The sequence below is a fragment of the Vulpes vulpes genome, chromosome 13 (genome assembly GCF_048418805.1).
Source record: "Vulpes vulpes isolate BD-2025 chromosome 13, VulVul3, whole genome shotgun sequence".
Classification (NCBI taxonomy): domain Eukaryota; kingdom Metazoa; phylum Chordata; class Mammalia; order Carnivora; family Canidae; genus Vulpes; species Vulpes vulpes.
The window spans coordinates 33,482,915-33,510,051 of NC_132792.1; the positions used below are offsets into that span (position 1 = coordinate 33,482,915).

The 27,137-nt window shown below is 39.8% G+C and overlaps 2 protein-coding genes across 19 annotated transcripts in view; both read left to right on the top strand.

Moving 5' to 3' along the window:
- Positions 1-27,137, top strand: part of NCALD (neurocalcin delta) — a 377,474-nt gene that overhangs the window by 38,706 nt on the left and 311,631 nt on the right. For 2 of the 18 annotated variants that reach the window (XM_072734130.1, XM_072734147.1), the window contains exon 2: positions 14,794-14,860. The exons of 15 other annotated variants lie outside the window; for them this stretch is intronic. The gene's annotated coding sequence lies outside the window, so the exon portion shown is untranslated. Of the gene's footprint in view, positions 1-14,792; positions 14,861-27,137 lie in introns of those variants that run through there. One more of the 18 variants, XM_072734133.1, reaches the window with a different exon arrangement.
- LOC112916930 (ubiquitin-conjugating enzyme E2 N-like) lies at positions 8,190-11,495 on the top strand. The gene is made up of 2 exons (XM_072733688.1): positions 8,190-8,215; positions 10,973-11,495. The coding sequence occupies exons 1-2, from the start codon at positions 8,190-8,192 to the stop codon at positions 11,493-11,495; spliced, it is 549 nt and encodes a 182-aa protein (XP_072589789.1).

Consider the following 27,137-nt stretch of genomic DNA (forward strand, 5'->3'; position numbering starts at 1 on the left):
CTGGAGACTTCTTGAGTGATACTTCCCATCAGAAAGAAAAACAATGATTCTAGCAGTGGCTGAGGAAATATTAATTTCAAATATCAAGTAACACATAATGATGTTTTTCTTTCTTTCTTTGTTCTCTATAGAGGTTGCATATTTTAGACCGTTTGGAATGGATGTTGAAGGGAGGTGGATCCTCTGCATTCATTTTATTTGGAGAAGGACTTGGGGACTTTAAACTGCAATTTAAAGAGACTTTTACGTTTTTATCAGTTTCTGTTAGGGACAGAGAGCTCCTGTGTCAATCATATCTTCAAAGAGAGTTTTACTCTTCAAATTACTGCTGTCTAAAGGGCTGTAACTTGAAAATACTAAGCACAAAGAGACAGTGTCTTAGGACAAATGCTGATGCCTTTTTATTCCTTTTTGCAATCTTAGAGGTAGACTACAATTAGCTAACTTAGCTGTGTCAGCATTAGTACTTGTCTTCAAGGAGGGAGCAGAGTGGTGGGTAATGAAGTCAGATTTAGGAAGACAATTTAAATACAACCCTCAACTCTGTTCCTTTTGTTTTGTTTTTTTAATTTTTATTTATTTATGATAGTTACACAGGGAGGTAGAGAGAGAGGTAGAGACACAGGTAGAGGGAGAAGCAGGCTCCATGCACCGGGAGCCCGACGTGGGATTCGATCCCGGGTCTCCAGGATGGCGCCCTGGGCCAAAGGCAGGCGCCAAACCGCTGCGCCACCCAGGGATCCCTCTGTTCCTTTTGTTATGATTGCTATAAGGCAAAGCCGTAGGTTAGGATCCCCTACACAGGATCCTGCATAGGATCCCCTGCATTCAAACCAGCTAGGGCAACTCCTAGCTCACATTCCCGCCAACAGACCAAATTCTTGTTTCTAGGATTGGTCTGGCAGCGGATGGTTCCATTAGGCTTGGTATTGGTGAAAGCATCAGCCATGCCCAGCTGAGCATTTCTCTAGTGCCTTGTAAAGAGGCTTGCAGCTGAGCTCTTTAATTTTTATAATACGTTTATGAAATGATTTCTGTTTAGCTGGGGCTACTATAGCAAAATGCCATAGAATGGGTGACTTAAACAACAGATACCTATTTCTCCCTGTTCTGGAGGTTGGGAAGTCCCAGATTAAGGTGCCAGCAGATTTGCTGTCTGATGGGAGCCACTCCCTGGCTTGCAGATGGCCTCCTTGCTGTATGGTCACATGGCCTTTTCTCTGTGTGTGCATGGCGCATGAACATGGAGAGAGATTCTCTCTTCTTGTCATATAAGGGTACAAATCTCATCATAAGGGCTCCACCCTCCTGACTGAATCTAAGCCTAATCCCCTTGCAAATGCCCCACCTCCAGTTACATCACTTTGTGGTTAGGACTTCAATGTAGGAATCTGGGGGCAACATAAACATCAGCTCATGACAATGTTCTATCTTTATTTTTCTTCTTATGATAAAAAGGGAATCATCTTTAAATACCAGTATGATGTCTTGCTTAAGGTATGTGTGCTGTATTTTAGCTGGCTGGCTGAGCCAATGGGAGGATTCATAAAAAAGGAGTGCTGGGACACCTGGGTGGTTCAGATGATTAAGCATCTGTCTTGGGCTCAGGTCATGATTTCCAGGTCCTGGGATCAAGCCCCACATCAAGCTCTAGCTCACTGGGGAGTGTTGCTTCTCCTACTCCCTCTACCTCTCCCACTGCTCACGCTCCCTCTCTCTGTATCTCTCAGTCTCAAATGAATAAATAAAATCTTAAAAAAAAAAAAAAAAAGGAAAAAGGGAGCGCTAATTTGAAAGAGGAGAGAGAGTGTGCATGAGTAGGAAACCAAAGAAAGGGTTTTTACCTTCCTGTTTTCTGAATGCTCCTCAACATTCAGTCAATCAGTGGCCCATTTACAGTACTAAACTGTTTTTAAGCCCAGGGACTGTTTGTGCCAAGGCACAGTCTTGTTTTTGTTGGTGTTAAGACACCAGTACTATTAAAGGCAAATTTCTGTAGGAGAGGGGCTTTGTTGAGACAGTGAATACCAAAGATTCTTTGGAGACCTAACCTTAAAAATAATGTGCTAATGCATTTGAATTCTAAGCAGACTCAGTTGTAGGCTGGTCATATTGTATTCATGTGATTTATTGACATTATGGTAAACAGTACATTTTCTAACATTATTGAAAGCGTGAATATTTTGTTTTACCTTTTTTTTTTTTTTTTTTTGACAATAAGAGACAAACCACCAAGAGAAGTAGTCATAAGACTCCCTTTATTGCTTCTATTCTTAAGGGAGTAGTTCTCAAACTTGGGGAGCCTATATAAAATATAGATACAAGTGCTTAGATTCAAAACATAAGGATGGGGCCCACAAATCTGAATATTTAACAAATGCCACAGGTAATTATCTTGCAGATGGTCTAAGCATCAAACTTTGGAGGATAAAAACACCAAACCAAACCACACAAAACTCCATTCTTCAAACTCTCAACAGCAAACTTGTCCCATATATCAAATCCTTAGGCCTTAGTATGCTCCTAGAAGCTTGGCCTTAATGCCTAATGAGTGGGCTGGAGACCTAGACCAGCTGGAGTCCCTCAGTCTCTCTAGTAGCGTATAATTGGAGAACCAGTGGTTAGGTAGGACACAGGCCAGTCCTGATGTCTGCTTGTAATTGCAGTTTCTGCGGGGGCCCCAAGCCCTCCATGCCCATTGTGTGGAGTGGTCACAGAATTTTAGTATCCCCCAGAGGTTCCCCAGAGCCCCTGCTTTTATTTGAGAGTCTTCCTTCCAAGTAAAATGAAACTCCCAAGTCTTACTCTTTGATTAGTGGGAACAACTATGAAAATTCCCTCTCCCTACCCAGCCTCTACCAAGAATACTTTAATCCAATGGAGTTGAGGTCCCCCCTGAAGTTTCGTGACCAACTCTGACAGGAACAGAACAATAATATACTCAGGAGCCAACCTTTAAAACCCTCTGAAATATTTGGCTTGCCTCAGCCTCCATTTGTGCTATGTGAAAGAATACCATGGTGTGACATGGTATATTGTTTTTGGAATTCTGCAGGCTAGTCTTGAAATAAATGCTTATAGGAAGCTGTCAAGATGAACCTAGTATTAGGCAATAAAGGTTGGCCGGGGGTGGTTTAAATAAAGGTATTTGCTTGAGATTGTTCAGAATAATGGAACTCTTAGGTGAGAAGTGAAAATAGCAAACACGGCTGGCTGCTGACAACACACCGCGTGCCATTACCCTTTTGTGTGAAGTCACTGGAAGAGAGATGAATTATGTTTCCTGGGCGGTTTTTTTTTTTTTTTAAAGAAGGAGGGTGGCAGCAGGGATCTATTTTTATTTAAAAGGCTTGAAAAGTGCAGTTGAATGGCTAGGAGTTTGCAATCAGGTCTTTGCCATTGTTTGACAAGTCATGAGCAATTGGCAATAGAAAAATCAGTAGTCCTGCCTCATTGCTGTGGCACTTCATTGGATGTGCTTTATAATATTTGGGCAAGTTTGCCATTACCCTGTGTCTTAATTTCTCACTTCCTGAAATATGCTTTAATGCCTCGTGGCATGATGGGATTTCCTTAAATGTTGGCAGATTGCTTTATATGTTCAGATGTGCAAAGGGAAAGTAATCCAATGTATTAATTATGCATTATAGTTAATAATCATATAAAGCTGTCAAGTAATTAGCTGTAGGAGGTGTGTGAGAAAAGGACTGTTAAAATGGCAGCAGTTGTTGCTATAGATAGGGCTCTTTGCTGTTACGCTCATAATCTTTTTAAAGAAATACACAGTTATGGCTTCAAAGCATTATTTTATGAAAATTGTGTTCTGGATGGCAGAGTTGTTTATATTCCCCTTTTGGGAAAGTAAAGGCTATCATGCTGTGATTGTCTTCAAAAGAGTGGGTTCTATGTACTAGGTATAGAGATCATCTTTCATGAGAGGAAGAGTTAATCCTTCCTGTCTTGAAATTCTAACTTTGCCAGGGCCTAGCTGGCTGTCATGTGAAAGACGCCTATACCTCTGGGTCTCAGTTTATCTCCCTGTAAAATGGAGAAATCCCACAGTTGTGCAGAGGATCCTCTCTGTCCAGCTCACTTCCTCAGGGTGATTTACCTGTGTTAGGGTTAGAAAAGGGAGAACAGGCAGCTGGTAGCTAGCATTGCAGTTTCTGCTCTAAACTGGTACTCAGTGCTCTTCGTGTGCATGAAACAAATGCTCAATGAAGCCAGCTCAGGTAAAGGAGGAAAGGATACAACAGATGGATTCAAACATAGGCCCTGGCATGTGAGCAGGCTACCCAGGCTTCTAGCTGCCGGAGGAAGATAACTGGAAATGGAAGCACATGAGCCTCCATGCTCTGTAGCCCTGAGGAGTTGCCTGGCTTCTTTCACCTTGGAGTCTTCTCCTCTTAGCTGACTTCTTCCCAAGGTTCAGTAAGACTCCCAACCTTGAGTATTTATGACCCATGAGGTCTAGAAGTTCCGCTGACTGTCTACAGGCTCTAAAACTCATCTGCATTCCTGTGACAAGTATTAATGAGTGACTACCATGCTCCAGTGCGTGTTTTAAGTCTTGCCTCCAGAGGGAAGGTCAGACGATAACCATATAAACAGGCAAATGAATGAATGAACAGTGTGCTTTCAGATATAGGTAAATGAATAAAAAATAAAGTAACATAATGGGATAGAGAATGATAAACCATGAAAGACTCCTAAGTCTGGGAAACACACAAAGGGTTGCAGGAGGGGAGGTGGATGGGGGATGGGGTAACTGGGTGATGGGCATTAAGGAAGGCACATCACGTGATGTTATACTGAGTGTTATACTATATGTTGGCAAACTGGACTTAAAAAAAAGAGAGAGAGAGAGATGGGGGATGTTGTGCCACTTTAAAGAAAGGAGTGAAAGTAGTATTTGGATAAACTTGAATGAGGAGCAGAACCAGAATTGTAGAGATCCAGGAGACCTGAGTCCCGGCAAAGGGAGCAGAGTCTGTGAAGGCCCTGTGTCAGGAATGAAAGTGATGGGTAAAAGGAACAGCAAGAAGCTGTAGTGATGGGAGCATAATGAATGAGGGGTCGAGCGGTGGGAGATGGGGCATGGAACAATTCATCAAGGGACTTGTAGCTTAGTCGGGAGTTAGGAGTTTTTCTAAGTGAAATGGAAAGCCATTAGAAGATCTTAAATGGGCTCCATGATTTGATTCACATTTTTAAAAGATCACTCTGACGGATATGTTGCAAAACAGAATGCAAAGGGGCCAGTGTGGAAGCGAGGAGACCAGGGAGGAGGCTGCTTGCTGCACTAATCCCTGCGAGAGATGTTGGTGGCTTGGGTCAGGCTGGTGGTGGTGGAATTGGTGAGAGCCAGCCATTTAGGGACGTTACAGGATTTGCAGGTGCACCAGTTGTGGGGCGTTGAGAAAGGGATAAATCAAGGTTGATGACTAAGTGTTTTTCTGGAGGAACTAATTGCATAGAATTGACATTTGCTGCCATGGGAAGACTGGGAAAGGAACAGGACTGAGGGGAGAAATTAAATTTCTGGTTTGGACAGTGTTCAATTGTGAGATGCCTACTAGGCATCCAAATAGAGATGTCAAGCAGCTACTTGGATGAATAAATCTAGAGCATGAGAAAGGTGGGGACTGGTGATTAGAGTTTGGGAGCTAATTCTAACCTGGGCTCCAGCTGAGATCACCTAGAGAGATTGTGTCTACTGGGTAGAGAAGTAGGCCTGGGACTAATCCCTAGGGTACTCTGAGGTGGGGGAAGGGGTGGGGAGCCAGCTGAGAAGACTTGAGGAGGAGGTCCGATTCTAGAGCCAGTGAAGTCAGTTGATATCTAGCCCACCAATGTGGGCTTCAAGTTTGCTAAGTGCTCCTGGACCAATCAGTAGTGGCCAAAGTGAATGGGCTGTGAGGCCTGCTGAGGTCCACTGAGTTTTGTGGGCAGGATCATATTTCTTGAGAAGGGGAAAGGACAGAGTGGGGATTCTAAAACCTGGCTTAAAATGTAATTGAAAGTTTGTCAATGGGCCCTTAAGGATATTACTTCTCACTCTTTTTCTCTTTTATCATAGCTTTCTTTTAATTTATCTTATTTTTATAGGCTTATTACTAGGTCTGTTTTACCTTTTACTTTCCAAAGGATCTTAGAGGCCCTTAGTGCCACAGGTACCTATATTTCTCCCCCCTGTCTTCTTTCCTTTCTTGGCCCAGCCTTAAAAAATTTCCATTCCACATACACATTCATGGATATAATCCGCCTCCATAAGCTAGCTGGAACTAACTTGTACCTGTGGAAGAACCATGGGGTGGGGCCACCACCATAGCTGACTCTTCTCCAGGCAGTGGTGAAATGATTCTCTCAATCTCATACACTTTGTCAGAATAAATATTTCACTCAGTTAGTGCTAAGGCATCCCAGGAGTCTAGATTAACAGTTCCCCTCAAAGAGACAGGGAAGCATTACATAAGCTCAGAAATGCTGTGAGCAGCTATTAGTTAAGAGGCCTGACATGATTTCTAAGGGAAGGGGGGTGTTTGGGGAAGCTGGTTTAGCACTGCTTCACTCTATTCCCTGAATTCTCCCTCCTGGCCATTTGCGCAGATGTGAACTCCAGGTGAGCCACAGTGGGATGAACGTGTAGGTGATTGTACAAATCCATTACCACCATTAGAAAAACAGCTTTAAGTGTGCATTCTTGAAAAAGGAAGGCATGCCATTCATTGAATATAATTACAATAACCTGTTCACCAGCTCTAGAGAGACATGCTCAGAGATGCAAAGAGTACTTACTCAACACAAAAGTCTCTTAGATGAATGCAGGTATTATTTTGTGTCTGTTCCCTTGATTCTCCTCGCCTGTGGGAGGGTGTATTCTCCCGAGCAAGTAATTTTGAGCTTCTGTTTCTCTCATATAACTGTGGATAATAGAGTTGACCTTTCTCACTTAGATTATTGAGTTTAATACCCTTGACATGTGGCAAATGCTACATGGCCACTAAAATCTTGTTCCATTTCTCTGCTCCAATCCCTAGGTCTTGTTTTCAGAGAGGCATTCTGTTGGACCCTGCAAAGCAATGACCTGAAAGGCAGGTGGTTCAGCCCCTTCCTGAGAAAAATGAGACTGATTTTCCTTACTTGCAAACCTAGCTGGTCACTCAACTTGATAATTCACCAGTGTTCTCTTAGCAGAACATTTTACAAAGATTATAAAGATATTCCAAAAGTTGAGAAGGAGGGAAAACCTTTCTAATCTTTTCTAATAAACACAACTCTTTACGCCTTTTTAATCTTCCTACTATTTACATGCAATTTTGGAATTTTAATTACAGCATACACAAAGCTTGAATATTCTTCTATAATTTTTAATATTTCATAGTTTTATTTTTCTGAATACTATTCCATAGATTAGAATGACCATAGTTTATTTACTTTTCTTTCAGGGCATTTATTTTGTTTCTAGTTTTCCACTGTTCTGTCACTGCAGGGCCCTTGTTCTTTCTTTTGTATTATTTTCTTGGGATGAAGTCATGGGGCAGTAATATGGGTAGGGTTACTACATAAAACACAAGATTCCCAGCTACAATGGGATTTCAGATGAACCATCAATAGTTTTTTAGCGTAAGTATGTCCTATGTAATATTTGGTACATACTTACACTAAAAAGGTTTATTTTTATTTGGAATTCAAATTTAACCGAGTATCCACAATTTTTTTTTTTTGTTAAATCTGGCAACCCTAATTGTGAGTCAAAACAGGAACATTTTCATGAGTATTGATACACATTGCCAAATTTCTGTTAAATGTATCATTAAGATTCTATTATTAATTTAAAGGAGGGGAAATTCTCAGAGGGGAGAAATAACAAAGAAAATGGGAACCCTAAGATGTTCTATAGGTAATTATCTAGGCTATTGCATTTTCAGTTTTTAGGAAACTTATATAATCATATAATATTATATAAATATTCATAAAGACATAAGGAAAAATTTTTTGGACCGCACACACTTCTGGTAACATCTACCCAGTTTGTATCGGTTTCTTGGCGAGGTACTTGTTATTATTTGCCTGATTGCTATGTGTGCCCCTTCTTTCTAACTAACAGAACCCTGATTTTGTTCAGGGCAGCAAGGGGCTCAGTTAAAAACTCAATTTCTCAGGCTACCTAACAGCCAAAGGTGGCCATGAGACTCAGTTCTGACCGAAAAAGGTAGGCAGAAGTCTGTAGTGCTGTATTTTTCCCTTCTTCCTTTGCCTGGAATGTAACTGTGATCTTAAGAGATATAGCAGCCATCTTATGACCTGTGGAAAAAAGCTATGCGTATGGAATAGTGAAGTAGTAAAATAAGATTCATGGTTTATGTGCCCATAATTGATTAAATAACCTTATTCTAGTTTATTGCATGTATTTTTATAAGCTTCTTCAAGTCCCTTGTAGAAGTGAGTCTAAATCTATATACACATAAATAATATTTTGTGGAAGTCAGTATGCCCACGGGAAGGGGTTGAGGAATTCTTGTGGAACTGCCATGACTATTGCTGAAACAGTTCAGTCAGGGCTAAAGGCCAAGTCTAATTCCTGAAACTCAGAGACCAATGAGGGAGGATACAATTCACCAGTCTAGCTCTGGGGCACAAGGATTAAGATCTCAAAGAAAGTAAATGTGACAAACAGGAAGTTAGGTCAGATTCTTAGGGCTTCAGAATCAGCTGTCACACCAAGGTCAAGAACTTCTGAGGTAATGGAGACAGGGAGGACTTTACAGATTAGAACAGGAATTTGTCCAGAGAAGTGAATCAAAACTAGGGAAGCAACCCATGGACCCCATGCTGTACTTCTGGTGCCCTTTCTCCACCTAAGTCTGTTTAGTAGTTTACCCTCTGCCTCAGTACCTCTATAGTCATAGAGGCCTGAAAAATGAGGGCAGATGTCAGTTTAAACTGAACTGTCTGCTGCATTCCTTTAAAGAGATGTGCCTGTGGCTCACACATACCCTCTGGGTTGCCTCGAGTGCTGCCTGACGACTTGAGAGCAGTGTATTTTTTAAAATAAATAATACAGTTTGTTTTGAAATTGTTTAGGCAATCCAAGCTGTTGTTAAAAACAAAAAAGAAAACAGAAAGAGCAAAAATGCACATTTACTATAATCCTGCCATGTGGGATTTGGGTGTATTTTTTTATGGATATTCTTTTTATTGATATCTTTATGTTCCTCATCATCAAAAGGGGGACAACTTCAAAATGTTATTTTGGTGATTAGATTTATGGTGAGCTTTCTGCTATATTATTAAGTATCCTTATAAAAGGATGATTTTAAAAAATAACAGTGATATTCTTAAATTCCCCTTTAAAGGACATTTAATTTATTATTGAACATTAAGGTTATTGTATTATAAATAAGATGGCAAACATCTTTTATACACATATCTTTATGTGATTTTTAAATTATGCACATAATAAATTTCTAGGACAAATTCCTAGAAGTGAAATGACTGAGTCACAAGATATGAAAAATTTAAAGAATTTTATATATACAGATATGCTGCTCTCTAGAAAGTCTATGAATTTATTTATTTTTTTTTTAATTTTTTATTTATTTATGATAGTCACAGAGAGAGAGAGAGAGAGGCAGAGACACAGGCGGAGGGAGAAGCAGGCTCCATGCACCGGGAGCCTGATGTGGGATTCGATCCCGGGTCTCCAGGATCGCGCCCTGGGCCAAAGGCAGGCGCCAAACCGCTGCGCCACCCAGGGATCCCGAATTTATATTTTTGAAAGAAATGTGTGAGAATGTCTTACTAAACCCTTGCCAGAAATATATGCTATTATTTAAAAAAAAAACAACAACTTTGGAATGGTCTCCCATGGTTTTAGTGCTTATTTCTCTGATTGTTGTGATGCTGAACATTTCTTAAGCCTTTTGGCTTTGTGTAGCTTCTGCAAATTGTCAGTTCATGTCTTTGGGCAAGAGTTTTTTCTAATAAGACATTTTTAAATTAGGGCAAGACATTTCCCAAAAGATATAAAGTCTTTCATTCTTATTTTCATTATTTTGTGTTTCCCTGTCCTTTCTCTGACTTTTCTTCTCCCTAAATGGAGAGAATATCCATAAGAAAATATACCAATTTTCTTTATCTATTAGACTGAGTCATATGAAACTGAAGTTTTTAGAAGGTCAAACAAAGGTAAACTATCAGCAATTTTATATGACTAAACCTGATGTATTTCTCTTGATAAACTGATTCAATCTTCCTCCCTACTCCTGTCTACCTTTCTGTTTGTCCATTCATTCATCCTCCCAACAAATATTTTTTAACCAACTGCAGCATGTCACCACTCTAAGGAGGACTCTCCAGCCATTGTTAGCTCTGACCTCTCTTCTGAGCTCTGGCATCTGTTTTTTGAGTTGGCAAGTCAGCCCTACTCTGGCTCTGTAATATTACTGACCTCTTCTCTGTTCCCATTATATCCACCTCAGTTTAGATCTTCATTACTTAATGTGTGTTGTAGTCATAACAAAACTACTGTAAACTGATGGCTTATAAACAACAAACATTTATTTCTCATAGTTCTAGAGGCTAGGATCTTTGAAGATCCTGGTGCCAGCAGAGTCGGTATGTGGTGCGAGCCCACTTCCTCATGGATGGGGCCCACTCACTTGTGTTCTCACATGGTGGAAGGGCCAAAGAGGCTCTCTGGGGACTCTTTTATAAGAGCACTAATCCCATTTGCTAGGGCTCACCTTCATGACCTAAGCATCTCAAAAGATCCCACCTCCCAGTCTCACCACGTTGCTGACTCGGATTTCAACAAATGAACTTGGGGGAAAACATAAACTTTCAGATTATGCCATGTGCAATGTTTTCTCTCCTGCAATATTCTTTCCCTTCTCTTACTTCACACTACATTTATTTAGATTCAAATCTTTTCCCTCTTTCAAGGGTCATTTTAAATGTGATACTTTAGACTGGTGAGTGAGGTGAGCGGAGCCAGGGTGGAGAGCAGAGGCCGAACTCTGGGATCTGACAAGACGTCTGGGCTGCCCCGCGGGATTATCAAGGAGACCCAGTGTTTGCCGGCAGAACCAGAACCTGGCATTAAAGCAGAACCAGATGAGAGCGACGCCCGTTATTTTCATGTGGTCACTGCTGGCCACCAGGATTCCCCCTTTGAGGGAGGGACTTTTAAACTTGAAGTATTCCTTCCAGAGGAATACCCGGTGGCAGCCCCTAAAGTACGTTTCATGACCAAAATTTATCATCCTAATGTAGGCAAGTTGGGAAAAATATGTCTAGATATTTTGAAAGATAAGTGGTCCCCAGCACTGCAGGTCCGCACAGTTCTGCTATCGATCCAGGCTTTGTTAAGTGTTCCCAATCCAGATGATCCGTTAGCAAATGATGTAGCGGAACAGTGGAAGACCAGCAAAGCCCAAGCCATAGAAACAGCGAGAGCACGGACGAGGCTATATGCCGTGAATGATATCTAAAATCCATGCGATCATCAGGTGTGCATCACTTCTCCTGTTCTGCCACGACTTCTCCCTTTTTTGTTTGCACTTGACGGACATGTCTTAGACACATTACAGAATAAAAGCCCAGTCATCTTTAGTCCTTTGGTGATTAAATGCACCTAGAAAATCTATGTCTTGTCCTGATTCACTGTTGTAAAGCATGAGCAGAGGCTAGAAGTACCATCTGGATTGTTGTCAAACGTTTAAAAGCAGTGGCCCCTCTGCTTTTATTCATTTCCCCCATCATGGTTTAAGTATAAAGCACTGTGAATGAAGGTAGTTGTCAGGGTTAGCTGCAGGGGTGTGGGTGTTTTTCTTTATTGTTATTTTTGAGGGGGAGAGGTAGTTTTATTTTAATTTTATGGGCTCCTTTCCCCCTTTTTATGGTGATCTAATTGCATTGGTTAAAAGCAGCTAACCAGTTCTTTCGAATATGCTCTCTAGCCAAGCCTAACTTTATTTAGATGCTGTAGAGGGACAAGCTTGATTGTTTGAACCAAAATGGGAACATTAAACACACATCACAGCCCTCACTAATAACATTGTGACTTTACTGTCAAGTGGAATCCTTCCTTCAAGAAAAAGCTTGTGACCATTTTGTATGGCTTGTCTGGAAACTTCTGTAAATCTTATGTTTTAGTAAAATATTTTTTGTTATTCTAAAAATGTAAAAATAAAAATAAATAAATAAATAAATAAATAAATAAATAAATGTGATACTTTAACTCATCACTGCCTGCCTTCTCCCCATCCTTCATTACCCTTGGATAGAAGTTTCACTATTCTGATAGCCTTTTATATGTACATGTTTTCTAGAACTTTCTCCTCCTACCATTTGGTTATTTCTGTACTTTCTTTTATATTGAGATATCATTTACATATAGTAAATGCAAAAATTTAATTGCACAACTTGATACATTTTTACATATGCATATTCCTTTGCAACAACCACTCAGATCAAGACACAGAAAATTTCCATCACCTTAGAAAGTTCCCTTATGATCCTTCATAACCACTGTCAGCTACCAATGATAACTAATAACTGTCCTGATTTCTATCACCATTGTTAGTTTTCATGTTTTTGAATTTCAAATTAATGGCATTATGAAACATGTACTCTTTTTGTATCTGGCTACTATTGCTCAACATAATGCTTTTGAGTTTCATTCATGCTATGTATCTATCAATAGTTTGTTCCTTTTTTTTATTGCTGTGTAGAATTCATTGAATGAATATATAACAGTTTGTTCATACATTCTGCTGATTTGGAGACTTGGATTGCTTCCAGTTTTTCACAATTATGAATAAAGATGCTATAAACATTCTTGAACAAATCCTTCTTTTTCTTGCACACGTACCTAGGAATGGATTGCTGGGTCACAGGGTAGGCATATGTTTAACACTAATAGAAACCACCAAACAGTTTCCAAAGGAGTTATGCTATTTTACATTCTCACCAGAAATACATGGGAGTTGATCTACATTCTTGCCATCATTTCATGGTATATATCTTTTTAATCCTATTATATGTATAGTGGTAAATCATTGTGATTTTATTTTTATTTTTTTTCATTGTGATTTTAATGAAGTATTTTTAATTCCATGATGAATAATGATGTTGAACACATTTTCATATGTTTATTGTCTATTTGGCTCTTTTGTCTTTTAAAATGCCTATTCAAGTTTTTTGCTCATTGTCTTAATTACTGTAATTTTATGGTAAGTCTTAAGTCTGGAACTTTAAACTTAGAACTCTTGTTTTTCTTTTTCAAAATTGTCCTGGCTATTTTGGGTCCTTTAAATACCCATATAAATTTCAGAATGAGTCTGTCAATTTCTACCAAAAAAATGCTTGCTGGGATTTGAACTGGGACTTTGTTGAATGTAGAGGTAAATTTGGGAGAATTAGTGTCTTAACAATCCATGACTATGGTATATCTCTCCATTTTCAGGTGTTGTTTCATTGTTGCAGCAATGTTTTCAGTGTAGAATTCTTGCATGTATCTTGTTAGTCCAATGTATCTGATTTTTTTTATGTCAATATGAATGGTATTATTTTTAAAATTTCTTTTTCTGATGGTTGGTTTAGAGTATATAGAAATACAACTGGTGTTGTTAGTAGTTGTTTTAGATAAGTTCCTTTGGATTTTCTACATACATAATAATGTCATCTTCTAATAAAGAAACCTTACTTCTTCCTTTCTAATTTTATGCCTTTTATTTATTTTATTTTCCTGCCTTGTTACATAATTTCTGTACATTTCTTTCCTCCTCCACTAGACTGTAAGGCAAGATCTTTTGAGATGAAGCTCCCATGGTGCTTCAAACATGGGAGATATCGGGGACATGTGGGTGGCCCAGTGGTTGAGTGTCTACCTTCGACTCAGGTCGTGATCCTGCAGTCCTGGGATCAAGTCCCGCATCTGGCTCCCTGCTGAGATCCTGCTTCTCCCTCTGTCTATGTCTCTGCCTCTCTCTATGTGTCTCATGAATAAACAAACATGGGAAATATTAAGAAAACTTTGGTTGACTATGTGAATTATGATGGGGAAGATAATGAATTAAAGCTGTAAATTACTTTTCTGTATGATCAGTGAGTTACCACCAGGAAAAAGGGTGCTGGTTAAAACCCATTTTTGTGAGTTGGTATGTCTTATTTTATAAGGGTTGTTACAGGTGACTTAAAGACTCCCTGGATCATTCTACCTGGTTTGTGGTTTTCAGTTCCTGGATACTTCTCTGGTGTTATGTTAGCATTCAGTGTGTGTGTGTGTGTGTGTGTGTGTGTGTGTGTGTGTGTGTGTGTTATAAGATTCTTGCCAAGCATTTTGAAACTTCCAAAATAGTAGTGACTGCTTCTCCCCAGGATAGCATGGAGCAGATGGATTCCTGGACCTCACTGCCTTCAGTCCCAATTCCCCAAGCTTCTGTTGGTGTAGAAAAAAGAATCTGCATTTTCAATATTACTGGAGTGAAGCCTGGGAAATTTTCAGTTTTGAGCCTTTAAATTCCAACAAGCAATGTTATTTTTAGATTTCTAGTATGCACTTGGGGTTTGTGAGTGAAATTGTATTAAGGAGTGAGGATGAGGGCTCACGTAAGGGGGCGGTGGTCTTTTCCCAGTAAGCAGCTGCTCTTGCCGGTTCTGAAGATTCATGGGACTGTGAAGTGGCAGCCTGTAAGCTGCGGACACCCAGGGCAGGAGTAAAAGCACTCATTGGACTTTGATACCCATTTTTGCATTTTGGGTGCAGTAGTCATCTTTCTTTTATAGATTCCATTGTCCATGTGGCTGGACGAGGATGTTTCTTGCGTCACATGAGGAGTTTGTGCCTAAGGAGGTAATTCCACTGTTTCTTTGTTTCTTTGCAAACTGCAGATATACTGTTAGCTATTTAAACAGTAGATTGGTAAAGTATTTAAGGCAGTTTTGACTCTAGGCCACAGAGACTGCTCTGTGTTTCCTTTTGGTTGACATTTTTCTATCAAGTTAGACACATCAGTAGAGAACTAGCATGTGAATGAACTAATTATGTTTTTGCTGTTGAGTGAATCAGGATCACCTTGAAAAATGAAAGTACCAGAGAAATAATAGAAAAGGGAAAAAATCAAGGAATGCATACCCTTGTAAATTTGGATTAAATAATATAAATGCAGGGTGATTACTTTTCTCTTAAATACTTGACATTTTCAACTTTTATATATTTGGGTCTCTTAAAAATTCACATATTGACATTAAAACAGTGTTCTAAGTATTCCTGTGATTATTATTAATAGAACACTTCTCTTTGTCCCCAGCAACAGGCACTTTGCCTGATCACCTAAATTCCTGCTACCCAGAAATAATTACTGTTTGTAATCATTGGGTACAAAATAATGACAATTAATTTCCATAGTTTGTTTTCATGCTGTAGCTGGTGTTTGGAAATCTCCTTTTGTCACTTAACAATCTGTAATATGGATATATTTGTATGTTGAGAAATACAGAGCTACATTATTTTAATAGTTAACCAGGATACATTGTGTGTGTGTGTGCATATGTGTGTACATATATTAAATAATTTAAGTGATAAGTTCTTTGTTGATAGATATTCTTGTTTTAGACTTTTTTTTTTTTTACTATTATAAGCAACATTACAAGGGGCTTGTATATAAATGTTGTATATAAATCTTGAGCATCTATCTGATTCGTGTCTTAGGATAAATTTCTGGGAATGGGATTTTGGAGCTCAAACTGTGTATATTTTATCTTTTGATTTATTCTGCCAAACTTCCCTGCAGAAAAGATGAATTAATTTCTATTCTCAGCAACATCAAATTGAGAATGTTTACCTGTACCATTACTAACACTATTGCAAACCTTGACTTGCTTGTATTTTTGAATTCTTGTATATTTGTCTCTGCATGGGGATTGTAAGCTAAATTAGTCAGGATCTAGTCAGAAAGCCCAAGACAACACTAGATAATTTAGATAGCTGGGATTTCATACAAGGAATTGGTTCCACATGTATGGGAAATCTGAAAGTGCAAAGGAAAATGCTGAAGTCACCCAGAGGAAGTAGCAGGAAGAAGGTAGAATGAAGAGAACTCAGAGCTCTGGGGAGGAGTCTGGCAGGGCTGGGCTGGGTCTAGGGGGAGGGAGGGGTTGTGCAGCCTGGCTGCTGAAGGGCACCAGAGACTGGCACTCTGCCTGCCAGGTGGGTATGGCCCAGCTGCCAGCACATGAGGGTAGCTGGTGTTGGGAGTGTAGAGGAAAGCTGGGGGCTGAAGCCAGCCTGTGCTGTTGTTGGTATGATGCTGGCAGAAACTAGGAACCAGAAGGAAGTCCCTTCTCCCTCCTCTTACCTTCCACTCTCTAAGGCCTTGGGTTGGCACAGCCATATAGAACACCACCTGATGAAGGAGTAAATGAAATAAATTTTGCAGTCCCAGCCTAAGCATCACAGATCAGAAAAGAGAATGCTCTGTTTGGAGCTAAGAGGCAATGAGTCAAGAACCAGTTGTATTTGTTTGCTTGGGCTGCCATAACAAAGTACCATGAACGGCATGACTTCAAACAGAAATGCAATATCTCACAGTTCTGGAGCCTAGAAATCAGAGATTAAGGTGTTATCCTTTTTATAAGGACACCAGTCATATTGGATTAAGGGCCCATCCTACTCTAGAATGAGCTCATCCTAATCAAATTACATATGCAATGGCTCTGTTTCCAAATAAGATTACTTTACGAGACACTGGGCATTGGGACTTTAACATAGGAAATTTTGGGAGCACACAATTCAACCCATAATGCCAGTATAAACTTCTTTAGAACAAGGTCCTTTTAGCCCTAAAATGCTATATTACCTCCTTTGTATTCTTCAAGTTCTGAGTACATAGAATGTGCCTAATTATTATTAAATAAATGAATACATGCTAAGTTAAATGATGCACATTTATCTTCAGGTTGGTTTTTTTTTTTAAGATTTTATTTATTTATTCATGAGAGACACACAGAGAGAGAGGCAGACAGAGGCAGAAGGAGAAGCAGGGTCCCTGCAGGGAGCCCGATCTGGGACTCTATCCCTGGGACACTGAGATCCCGCCCTGAGCTGAAGGCAGATGCTCAACTGCTGAGCCACTCAGGCATCCCGATCTTCAGGCTGTTGAGTCTAAAGTCACGTATATTTTAAATTGAAATTACAAAGAAAATCCATCAGATTTTTAAATGTCAGATGTTCTTAAATTTCATGAACAGTTGAATGTCACATGCATCCAGGGTATCCTAGTGATTGCAAAACTTAATCCTAAATTTAACATTAGAGTATAATAAGTTTGAGTTATTTCATCTTTATCTGTAATGTCAAACCTTCCCATAGTTAGAAAATCACTTATTCTGTAAGAAAAGGGATTTTCTAACTCAAGTGGACTGAGGTCATCTCAAGTGGGTGGAGGCTACTTGATTAACAACTTAAGACCACAACACTATTGGTTTTCGGTTAGGATTTGAGTCCGGGACATATTATTATTATTATTTTTTTAGGGCTCCTTCTGGGGATCCAGGCAAATGAGATTTAACCTGCTGGCTTCCACAGCATTCAGAAAGCTTGGTTGGGCATTTACAACAAAAATGGAGTTGTCAATGGCTGAACTGCTAGGGGATTTTTTTTTTTTTTTCCCACAGCCATGAGTCCCAGTGTGGGCTTCCTCAGAATGTTGATTTCATGAATTGGACTTGTCTGTTTCCCAGTTTCAATCAAAGAATGATATTTTCTAAATGTTAAGGAAAGAGGTTAACTTAATGAATGGAATTAAGTTAGATGATTACTATTGCTTCTGCCAGCACAGACTAGCAGATGTCAAAATGAATGAACAAGAAGTCGCAACATTTTAAAACATTAATATGCAAAAGCAGATGATCTTGCTTAGTTTAACAGCTCATTTTTGTGGGCTTGTGTGCTTCCTGCTGTAATTTTATGTCACATGAATGCATATTATGCTAGCTAGTAACTTGTTCCTAATGTATGGGTTAGAATTCCATCAAGTTCTGCAAAATGTGTAGAACATTGTGGCCTTTGAGTGAGATAAACTGTGATTCCAGCAATTAGATCGACATGGTTCCTAGCCTCTGGGAACTTACCAAAGAGAGGAGAGTTAGGAAAACTCTGGTTTAAAATGCGTGTGCCAAAGTCAAACTTACGATGGAGGAAGCTAGTGGTCAATGTCCTGGCTTCTTTGGTTTGAGGTGAAACCCTGAAACTTACCTCTGACTGTTGCCTTCCTCCTTCCTCTCTTTCCCTTTGTGATACTTCTTTGGAACTCAAAATTGGAGGGAGGCATTTTGGGGGAGAGATGAAGAAGTCTCTAACCTTGAAACTCTTGAAACTCTTTCAGTTCAGTGGTGGAGATGAACAAATATTCATACTCAGTAGGTTGTATGCTGGAGCAAAATTAGACAAGCTCTGGGGGAGACCATGGGTCTGGGAGGGCCAGGAGTCCTGATCTTTTTGTTTTCTTGAGTCCTAGCTAGAGGCATGGTACCCAGTTGAAGGAGGCAACACAGTCCTGAGAGTATTCAAAGAAGGAAGTTACATTTGAACCAGGTATTGAAGGACAAGGAGGAGAAGATGATGGTGTAGGAAAGGAATCTCTTTTACCTATATCTTTTGTCCTTAAGCCCTCTTCTTTAGATACCACTAAAATTTGAGTTATGGCCCTGGGTGTGACCATGGCCCTTCACTCTGTAGGGTGTTTCTTGGGTAAAACTCCCCCCCCCCCCCCCCTCAGATCTCAGCACAGGACTGACTCAACCAGTTGTCAGGAGCCATTGGCAGGGAGTCTAAGAAACTGGACTCCAGTGCCAGCTCCATCACTAACTTTGACATCTTGAATAAGCCATTTAACATTTTTGAATAAAAAGCTAAATGATATGGGTAATGTGTTAAAATGTATGTAACACCATATAGTTATCAAGCATTATGTGAATTAGGAGGTTCACATACCTTAATGCTGACTTTGTGTACATAGATTACATGTAAATTACCTTTCAGGAGATGGATGTCCAAATGAGGGAACAGACTCATGATCTGAGGTTATATGGGAGTGATGAGTGATTCTGGGTTAATTTATAAGGATTCATGGAGGATATGTTTTAGTTTATTACTAAATGGAGTGCTGAGGGTTGACCGCTGCCATTACAGGGGACAGGCTGAGCCAAGAGCTGAGGTTTAGAGAGGAGAGAATCCTACAGAGTGAGTGAAAATGAGGTTGTTTATTCATTCATTCTTCAATTAACTCTCACATTCCTACTATATGTCAACAGGGAACAAGACAGACATGGTCTCTTCCCTTTTAAAGCTTTATATCAAGGAAAGCAGACAATGAACAAATTATTACATGATGAATGAATTATATTTATTATAATAAGTGGGAGGGAGGAAAAGCACAGAGTGCAATGGAAGCATAGTATAGAGACCTCACCTGATGTGTGTTGAAAGGGCAGGGAGCAGAGACAGAAAAATGAGTTGGCCAATGGGAGGTGGTCACAGGAGAGAGATCAGTACAGTAGGATCCTCATATGTGAAGCTTGAGATGACAAGAAAATGGGAACCTTCCAGAAACCTCAAGAAGGTTGGGAAAGAGCATCATGAAGCTAGAAGAGGGCAGGGCAGTATAGGCTTGGTAAATGATTTTGGATTTTGCTCTTGGAGCACTGACAACCTTGGATGTGGTTGAAATTGAGTAATTTTGGCCTGTATTGTGTAGGTGGAGATGAAGAGAAGTGGGCAGATGTTAAAGGAATTTCAGAGGAGGAATAGCTTAAATTGGGGATTGATTTTATGTAAATGGGAATGAAAGAGAGGAAATATTAAGGTTGACTGAAGGTTTCTGGGTGGATAATGAGGCTACTACAGGCTAGGTGGGGGAAGTTAATGGCCATAGTTTTGCATGTTATAAATATGTTATGAGACATTCAAGTGGAGATGTCGATTTGGAAATCTGGATTTGGTCTAAGGTTGGGGGTCTGGTTGGATTGTGAACTTAGATGTCTTTAATGTATGAAAGATTATAATTATAACCACCTGAGTGAATGAAATTGTCTGGGAATAAAAGAGAGATGGAGAAAAGGCCTCTATCTGTTGGGAATAGAAATAAGGTAAAGGTGGGCAGGACAACAAAAGGTGATTATTTCAAAGCTGAGCCCTAGAGCAAAGCACCTCTATTCTTATTAGCCAGACATATTCTTAATTTGGAGGTTTGTGTGCTCTAACTCTGGGCTGTTTTGATTTGACTTAAATTTCCCTTTTTTCCCTTTAGGAGTGGTCTGTAGAGATGACCCATGACATTGGGCTCTCTGGAAAGATTCGCTTATTTTCCCTTGGACTTTTTGAGTGGTTGTAGAGTCTTGGCATTAAAAATTCTTAACTGACACTGGAGTCTCAGCCTCCCTCAGAACTGCATTTCTGAGCTGACTTTTTATATCAAAGATTTTTTTGTTTGGTTATTTTTTTTCCCATCAAAACTGTCTTCAAATTGTCCTTCTCTTTATATATTTTATTTTTATTTTACCTAACAGCAGCAACAGTTTATATTGTCTGTGTCAAGTTTTCTTAATGTTGACTTCTTCTAAGTGTCCTGTTTGGCTTTTGTTTGTACATTAAATAAAAAATAGTACATTTCATTTGGCAATTAGAGCTTTTACTTAACAATTAAAAAATAACATGGATTATTTTTATGTAATATTAGAAAGTTACTACCAATCTAACCAAGTCTTATCATCTTATCAGTTCTGTATCCAATTTAGTTTATTCTAAGAACAATGAACAATATCTATATATTTTTTACTATTGTATGAATCTAAGTTTTGTAGGGGAGATATTTTTGTTAGCTTTGTCTAACTTGTAGAAAAGTACTTGGCCCATTGGAGGTGTTCAATAAATATTTGTTAAATGATTGAATAGTGTGTGTCAGAAGTACAGGTAAAGGTGTTTAAAAAACATCAATATACTTGCCCCACCATTCTTCTCCCAAGTTTGGTGAACATCTTTATGACCATTACCTGAACTCTTTATCAGATAAGTTATTTTTCTCCATTTCGTTAAGGTTTTTTTCTGATGTTTTATTTAGTTATTTTTTTCATTTACAACATGTTCCTCTGTTTCCTCTTAATTGACTCTGTGTGTTTGTTTCTATTATTTTTTTGTTTGTTTTGTTTTGTTTGTTTTGTTTGTTTCTATTAGATGAAATGGCCCCCTCTCCCAGTCTTGAAGGAATGGTCTCATTTGGCAATGAACTTTATTGTTCAACTTTGCTCTAGCTCTTGGTTGTTTCTTGAATCTTTGTGATTGTCCTAACAGTCTATTTTATTTTTAATAGCTCCCAGTTGTTGAGGATGTGCCAAAATCTGACCACATCCCAAAGGGGAGAGTCTCAGTTAGTACCTATAGTCAGGCCAGTGGGAAGCCAGATCCTCAGGCAATGGCTTTCAAAGTATGCATATACACTCCTGTGGGATCACAAGCATAAGCCCTGCTGGCCATCAGACCAGGTGATTTGGAGGTGTTTCCTAAGCTACAGTCACAAAACTGGGGCTCCAGATGAGTATATAAGCTCCTTTCTGAGAGACACCTGTAAACTGTAGCAAGGTAAAGGGAGAGCACAATAATGACATCTGCCAGTCTACATTCCCTGCCAGTCTACAACTCCTCCGAGGCCTCTGGATGTGCCAAACCTGAAGTAGGCCCCTCAGTCTGAAGCTCCAGGACAAGCAAGTGAGCTTCTTTCACAGACTAGGGCTGTGTTTCAGGCTGCAGTCTGCGCAGTGCCCTGGGGGTGGTAGCCTGTCAGGAACTCTCTCTCTCATTGTTATAGTCCCACCGGACCCAGGAACACAACTTGGTGTTCCACCCTCCATCCCCAGCCAGACTCCACAGCCAGGCGAACAAAGGGTGGCCTCTTGACTGTGGCTGCAAAAACTGGGGCATCACAAGGGCACAAAAGCTCCACTCTAAGAGACAGTGGTGCTGCAGACGGGTCTGAGGGAGAGCATGAAGATGGCACCTTCCAAGGAAAAAGAGAAAAAAAAGTTTGGCACCTGCTCTTTGGAAGGTAAAGATGACAACTGCCAAGAAAAACAAAATGTCTGGGGCTTAAAGGAAAAAAAGAAAGAAAGAAAGAAAGAAAGAAAGAAAGAAAGAAAGAAAGAAAGAAAGAAAGAAAAGAAAAGAAAGAAAAAGCCCCACTGGCTTTAGCAAGGGAGAAGGAGAGCAGGAAAAAATGGTGCAGCAGTGCCCCTTCATCCGAGAGGGGAGAGAGTATCCCAGTAGGTCTTGTCCCCTCAGGCAGAGGCTTTGAGATTAGCAAATCTCAAAGATTTTAGAATATCTTTGATGTAAAGTCTGGTTATTTTTCAAATGGCTGCTTCCCACACTGGGCTCTGGGGTGAGTGAGTGTGCAAGAAAGCCTTTTAAGGAGCTTTTCTGTTTGCTACAGCCTTTCCGTCTGGTGGATGTGCACGCCACTGGTTTTCAAAGCCAGATGTTTCGGGGATTTGTTTCTCAGGTGCAGGTCTTTAAAAACTGGTGTGCCCAATGTGGGATACAAACTCTTCACTTCTCAGGGAATAGCTCCTGGGGTGGGTGTTTATGGGGTGTTTATGGGGGCACCAATTTTCAGCCTATCCTCCCTACCTTGATGTGGCTCCTTTCTTGTTTGCTGATATGAAGCAGTTGCTCAGCTAATTTTCAAGAGAAAACTGTTCTATGTGTATCTGAAGATTTGGGGTGTCTGTGGAAGGAAGAGAGTTCAGGATCTTCCTATGTTGCCATCTCGCACAGCCTCCCAACATGCTTGCTTCAATCAGCAAATTCTCCCTGCTGTGACATTGGATGAGTGGTGATTAGCTGAATTTCATTAATTTTATACTTTTTTTTTTTCTTGGTTAAGAGTGTTTTGGTTTTGCTTTTTGGTCCTTGTGACTATGAGATTGCTAATCTCAATTAATTTATTCAACTAATCTAGCAGGTAGAAATTTCAGTCCAAAAGTTTAGGCAAGTAAGAAATATTACATTTTTATTTTTAAAAATTAATTTAAATTTGACTTTGAGCTCACATCTTCCAGACTACTGAAAATGTAATCTCAGCTGTTCTGGAAGCCCATTTCCTTATCAGGGGTACACCAAAATGGAGAAGGCTTATGGTTAAGGTACTTGGAATATAAGTTAAAGGCCTCTAGTTGCAAATAGTGGGACCTGGGCTTAAGGTCCAGACTTTCTTGCTATAACACACACACAAACCTTGCCAGGTCTTTAGGATATTGTCAACAGGGGTGATAAGGTCCTTCCTTCTCATTGTGTCTCCCAGCCCCACCCAACTTGTACTAGCCATGGTAGACAACTATTGAAACACATCCAGAACCTCAATGTTTAACATAATAAATATATTTTATTTCCTCATGCACTGTTGAATGCAGATACTCTGGTTAAACAGCTCTAGCCCTCTAGGCACTGACTCAGGACCCTGGGCTGTTTCCATTTTAAAAATTCACCATCTTTCAGGGACTCAAAGTCCTTTGCCCCCCACCATGTGGAAGGAAGAAAAGAATATGAGGAATGAAACCCTTGGCCAGACAAGGACATACAACATTCTCCATTGGTGAGAACTCATGGAGAATGAGTTCCAAAGGGAACTGGGAAATGTAGCCACTTCCCAGCATCAATTCTACACCATGAAAAAGGAGTATGAATCTTCTGTGGCAGGTCAGCTATGTCTGCCCATTTCATCTTTTTGTCAATGTCAGTTAATTTTTACCCATATTCCTTTGTTGTCTTTAAGAGCACTTAGCTAATATCTTCAATGAACTCAAGTTTTAGGGAAAAAACATCAGGAAGGAAAATATCTTGCTAGAAACTTCACTTTGAACTTTGAAAAACAAGATTTTTCTAAGAGAGGTTGGCTTGATTACTTCCATGGAATAAGGGAGAAAGAAGTCCAAAGGGAAGAAACACAAGTTAATTCAGTAATCAATTATCTTGTCATGCAAATATTTATTGGACAGCTACTATGGAAAAAACTATATCATTTCTGAAATAATAAGTAGACTAAAGGAAATCAGTGGGGTGATGGACTTGAGAGTAACAGGGTTGGGGTAGGGAGGTGAGTTTAGATTGGGTAGCCAGAGAAGCCCTCTCTGGGGATTTGAAGTTAACTGTTAGGCTGAGATCCAATACAAAAGCAGCTGTAGCCTTTTGAAAAGCAGTGGAAAGAACATCCTAGACAGAGAAACAGCAAGTGCAAAGGTCCTGGGGCAGGATTATAGCTTGGCTTATGTGAGGGAATAGGAGAGAGGCCAGAGTGGCTTAAGCATGAAGAAAGAAGTGGTGCATGATGTGAACTGAGGCTGGAGATGAAGGTAAAGGCGATGTCACCCAGGGACTATAGGCTCTGGAAGGAGTGGAGTTTTTTCTGGCTGCCCTGGACAGCCACAGATGGGTTTCAGCTGGAGCATGGGATCTCCCTGAACACTCCTGGCCTGGCACCTGTCACTTGGTGTTCAGCCTTTGATGAACCTGATGCTCTTCTCCAGTGCATATCTGGCTGTGAATGTATGGAGTGTCATTTCTCTCTGCTTTAAAGCATTTTGGGCTTTGTGTCATGGTAAATCACAGAATTAGCTTTCAGGTGGACCTGTGGGTGAAGCCCTGGAAAATAAAGCCAGTTGTGTAGAACAAGACTGGTAAAGCTAGAGGACTGGAAATGTAAATGTAATTCTACAGAACAGAGCAGATGTGATGCATGTGATGAGAGGATTCTGGCATTGTGAAGCCAGATGGAAAATAATATTATTAGACCAGGAAGGATAGAAGGGCAGGAGCAACAGGCCTCAGTGTGACATGAGCGGGGAAGTCTATTTGCTAGATGTGATTCAGAGTAGCTCTATAGTCTATATTTCTGCTCCCTCTTTCATTGGGTCCCTGGTTCCTGCTGCAGGATTGTGAGGTGTGTTAACACAACAATACGTGGAATGAGGTCCTGAGCTACAAATTCCTCCAATTAGGAGGAGAGAGTACAAACGATACTGTGTAGGCTGCCTAAAAGGTGTATGTTTAACTTTTAAAATCTGATTTATATTATTTCACAATTCAAAATACCAGTGTTCGATGGTATCAGGAGGCGGTTGTGATAATTCAGAGAGATAATTCCTCATGATACTTACTAGATTCTTAGATTCTCTTGCTGGAAAATCCTTATTAAAAGGAAATTATGTCAAGGTCATATAAGGACAGCTGTGTGTGTGTGTGTGTGTGTGTGTGTGTGTGTGTGTGTTTTGGGATAAGAATGATTCTGTATCACTTAAAAGGATGAGAAAAAAGCTATAGCAGAGTTAAATGTTTGAATACGTTTTTCTCTGTTGATTTGTGATCTGAATTTGGTGTCCTCACAAGATTGCAGATTTAGAATCAGTTTTTGTTTTAAAGTGGCTTCACCTGAAAAAAGAGATCAAAAAAGCAGACTCTTTAATATAGGTTCCCGCAGGGGTGGAGGATGGGGGGACATGTGAAATAGGTGAAGAAGATTAAGAGTACATGTGTGGTGATGAGCACTGAGTCATGTACAGAGTTGTTGAATTGCTATATACTGTATACCTGAAACGACTATAACACTGTGTGTTAATTTTACTACATTTTTTTTCAGTTAACAAATAAATAAATAAATGGTAGTATATCCATGAAAATAAAAACCTGCGGAGTCTGGCGCTACCTCTGGGTAGTTAGTGTCAGAATTGAACTGAACTGTAGGATACCCAGTTGGTATCAGAGAATCAAAGAATCAGAAAATTGGAAAATTGGTTGTTGATTACCTACCACATTTTGGAATGTCCATAGAAAGGAACGAAGTACTGATGCATGCCACAGAATGGAGGAACCCTGAAAACATGCTGAGTGAAAGAAGCCAATCACAAAACATCACATGTTCCATGATTCTGTTTATAGAAGATATCCAGAATAGGAAAACATATAAAGACAGGAAGTAGACTGGTGGTTATCTAAGGCTTGGGAAGGGGATGGTAATTTGGAGAGACGTAATTCATATACCACACATTTCACCCAAAGTGTGAACCAGTGGGTTTTTTAATATATATATTCACAGTTTTTCAACAATTACGTCTCAATAAAACTGAAGGAAAAAAAAAGGGAATGTTACACAAATGCAATCAAGGTATATAACTCTTTGGTATTAGCTTTTTTCACTCAACATAATCCTCTGGAGATTGATCCAGATGATTGCATGTATTGGTGCTCATTCCATTCCTTTTTACTGCTGAGTATTCCATTGTATGGGTGTGCCACTGTTTAAGTTATTTTAAAATCAATACTGAGAATGAGCATCTTTTAAGATACATGTTGATCAATTCCTATTCTTTCTCCTCTGCATTCTTTTTATACCCTGGGCCCCTTTTCACACTTCCCCCCTTTTTTTATTAGTCTTTTGTCATTATACTATGAATTCTCCCCACCCCCCACCCCAACTTAACTTTGCTTAGGATGATTTTTGAAATAAAATTTTTGACTTAAAATAAATAAAATAAAATGGCTTCACATGTTTCCTCGCCACCTTAGGTGCTCTGGAAACTGGTGTGTTAGAAATAGGCACAGATAGAAATAAGAGTTTGCATGTATGTGAGGGAGTGGACCCATGTCTCTCCATGGGTTAGGATTGCACCAACAGTGTGGAGGACTCTCTATGTAAGGCAGGGTTTGTTGGGTCAAGCAGGCATCAATTTATCATTTTAATGTCTATAATCTGCGAGATTTTTCTTAGTCCCCTGGAATCCTCCTTTAAAGTGCAAATAATTCAGAACCAGGCCATTGTCACCCAATACCTCCACTGTCAGTTAATGTTTCTGCTGGAATGAGTAGAGATGATTTTGGAAGTAGGTGTCCTATGATGATGGATGGAGAGGGGTAGAGCTTGCAGGAGGTCAGAGGGCATGCAAACAAGGTGTTGACAGGGGCTAAAGAAGGGCTACATCGAGGACAAGTCTTAGACCAAATGCCTTCTTCATAATTTGGGGCTGTGCACAGAAGGACTCTCTGAAATGTTGTCAATGTTTGAAGACTTTTCTTTAATATTTTGATT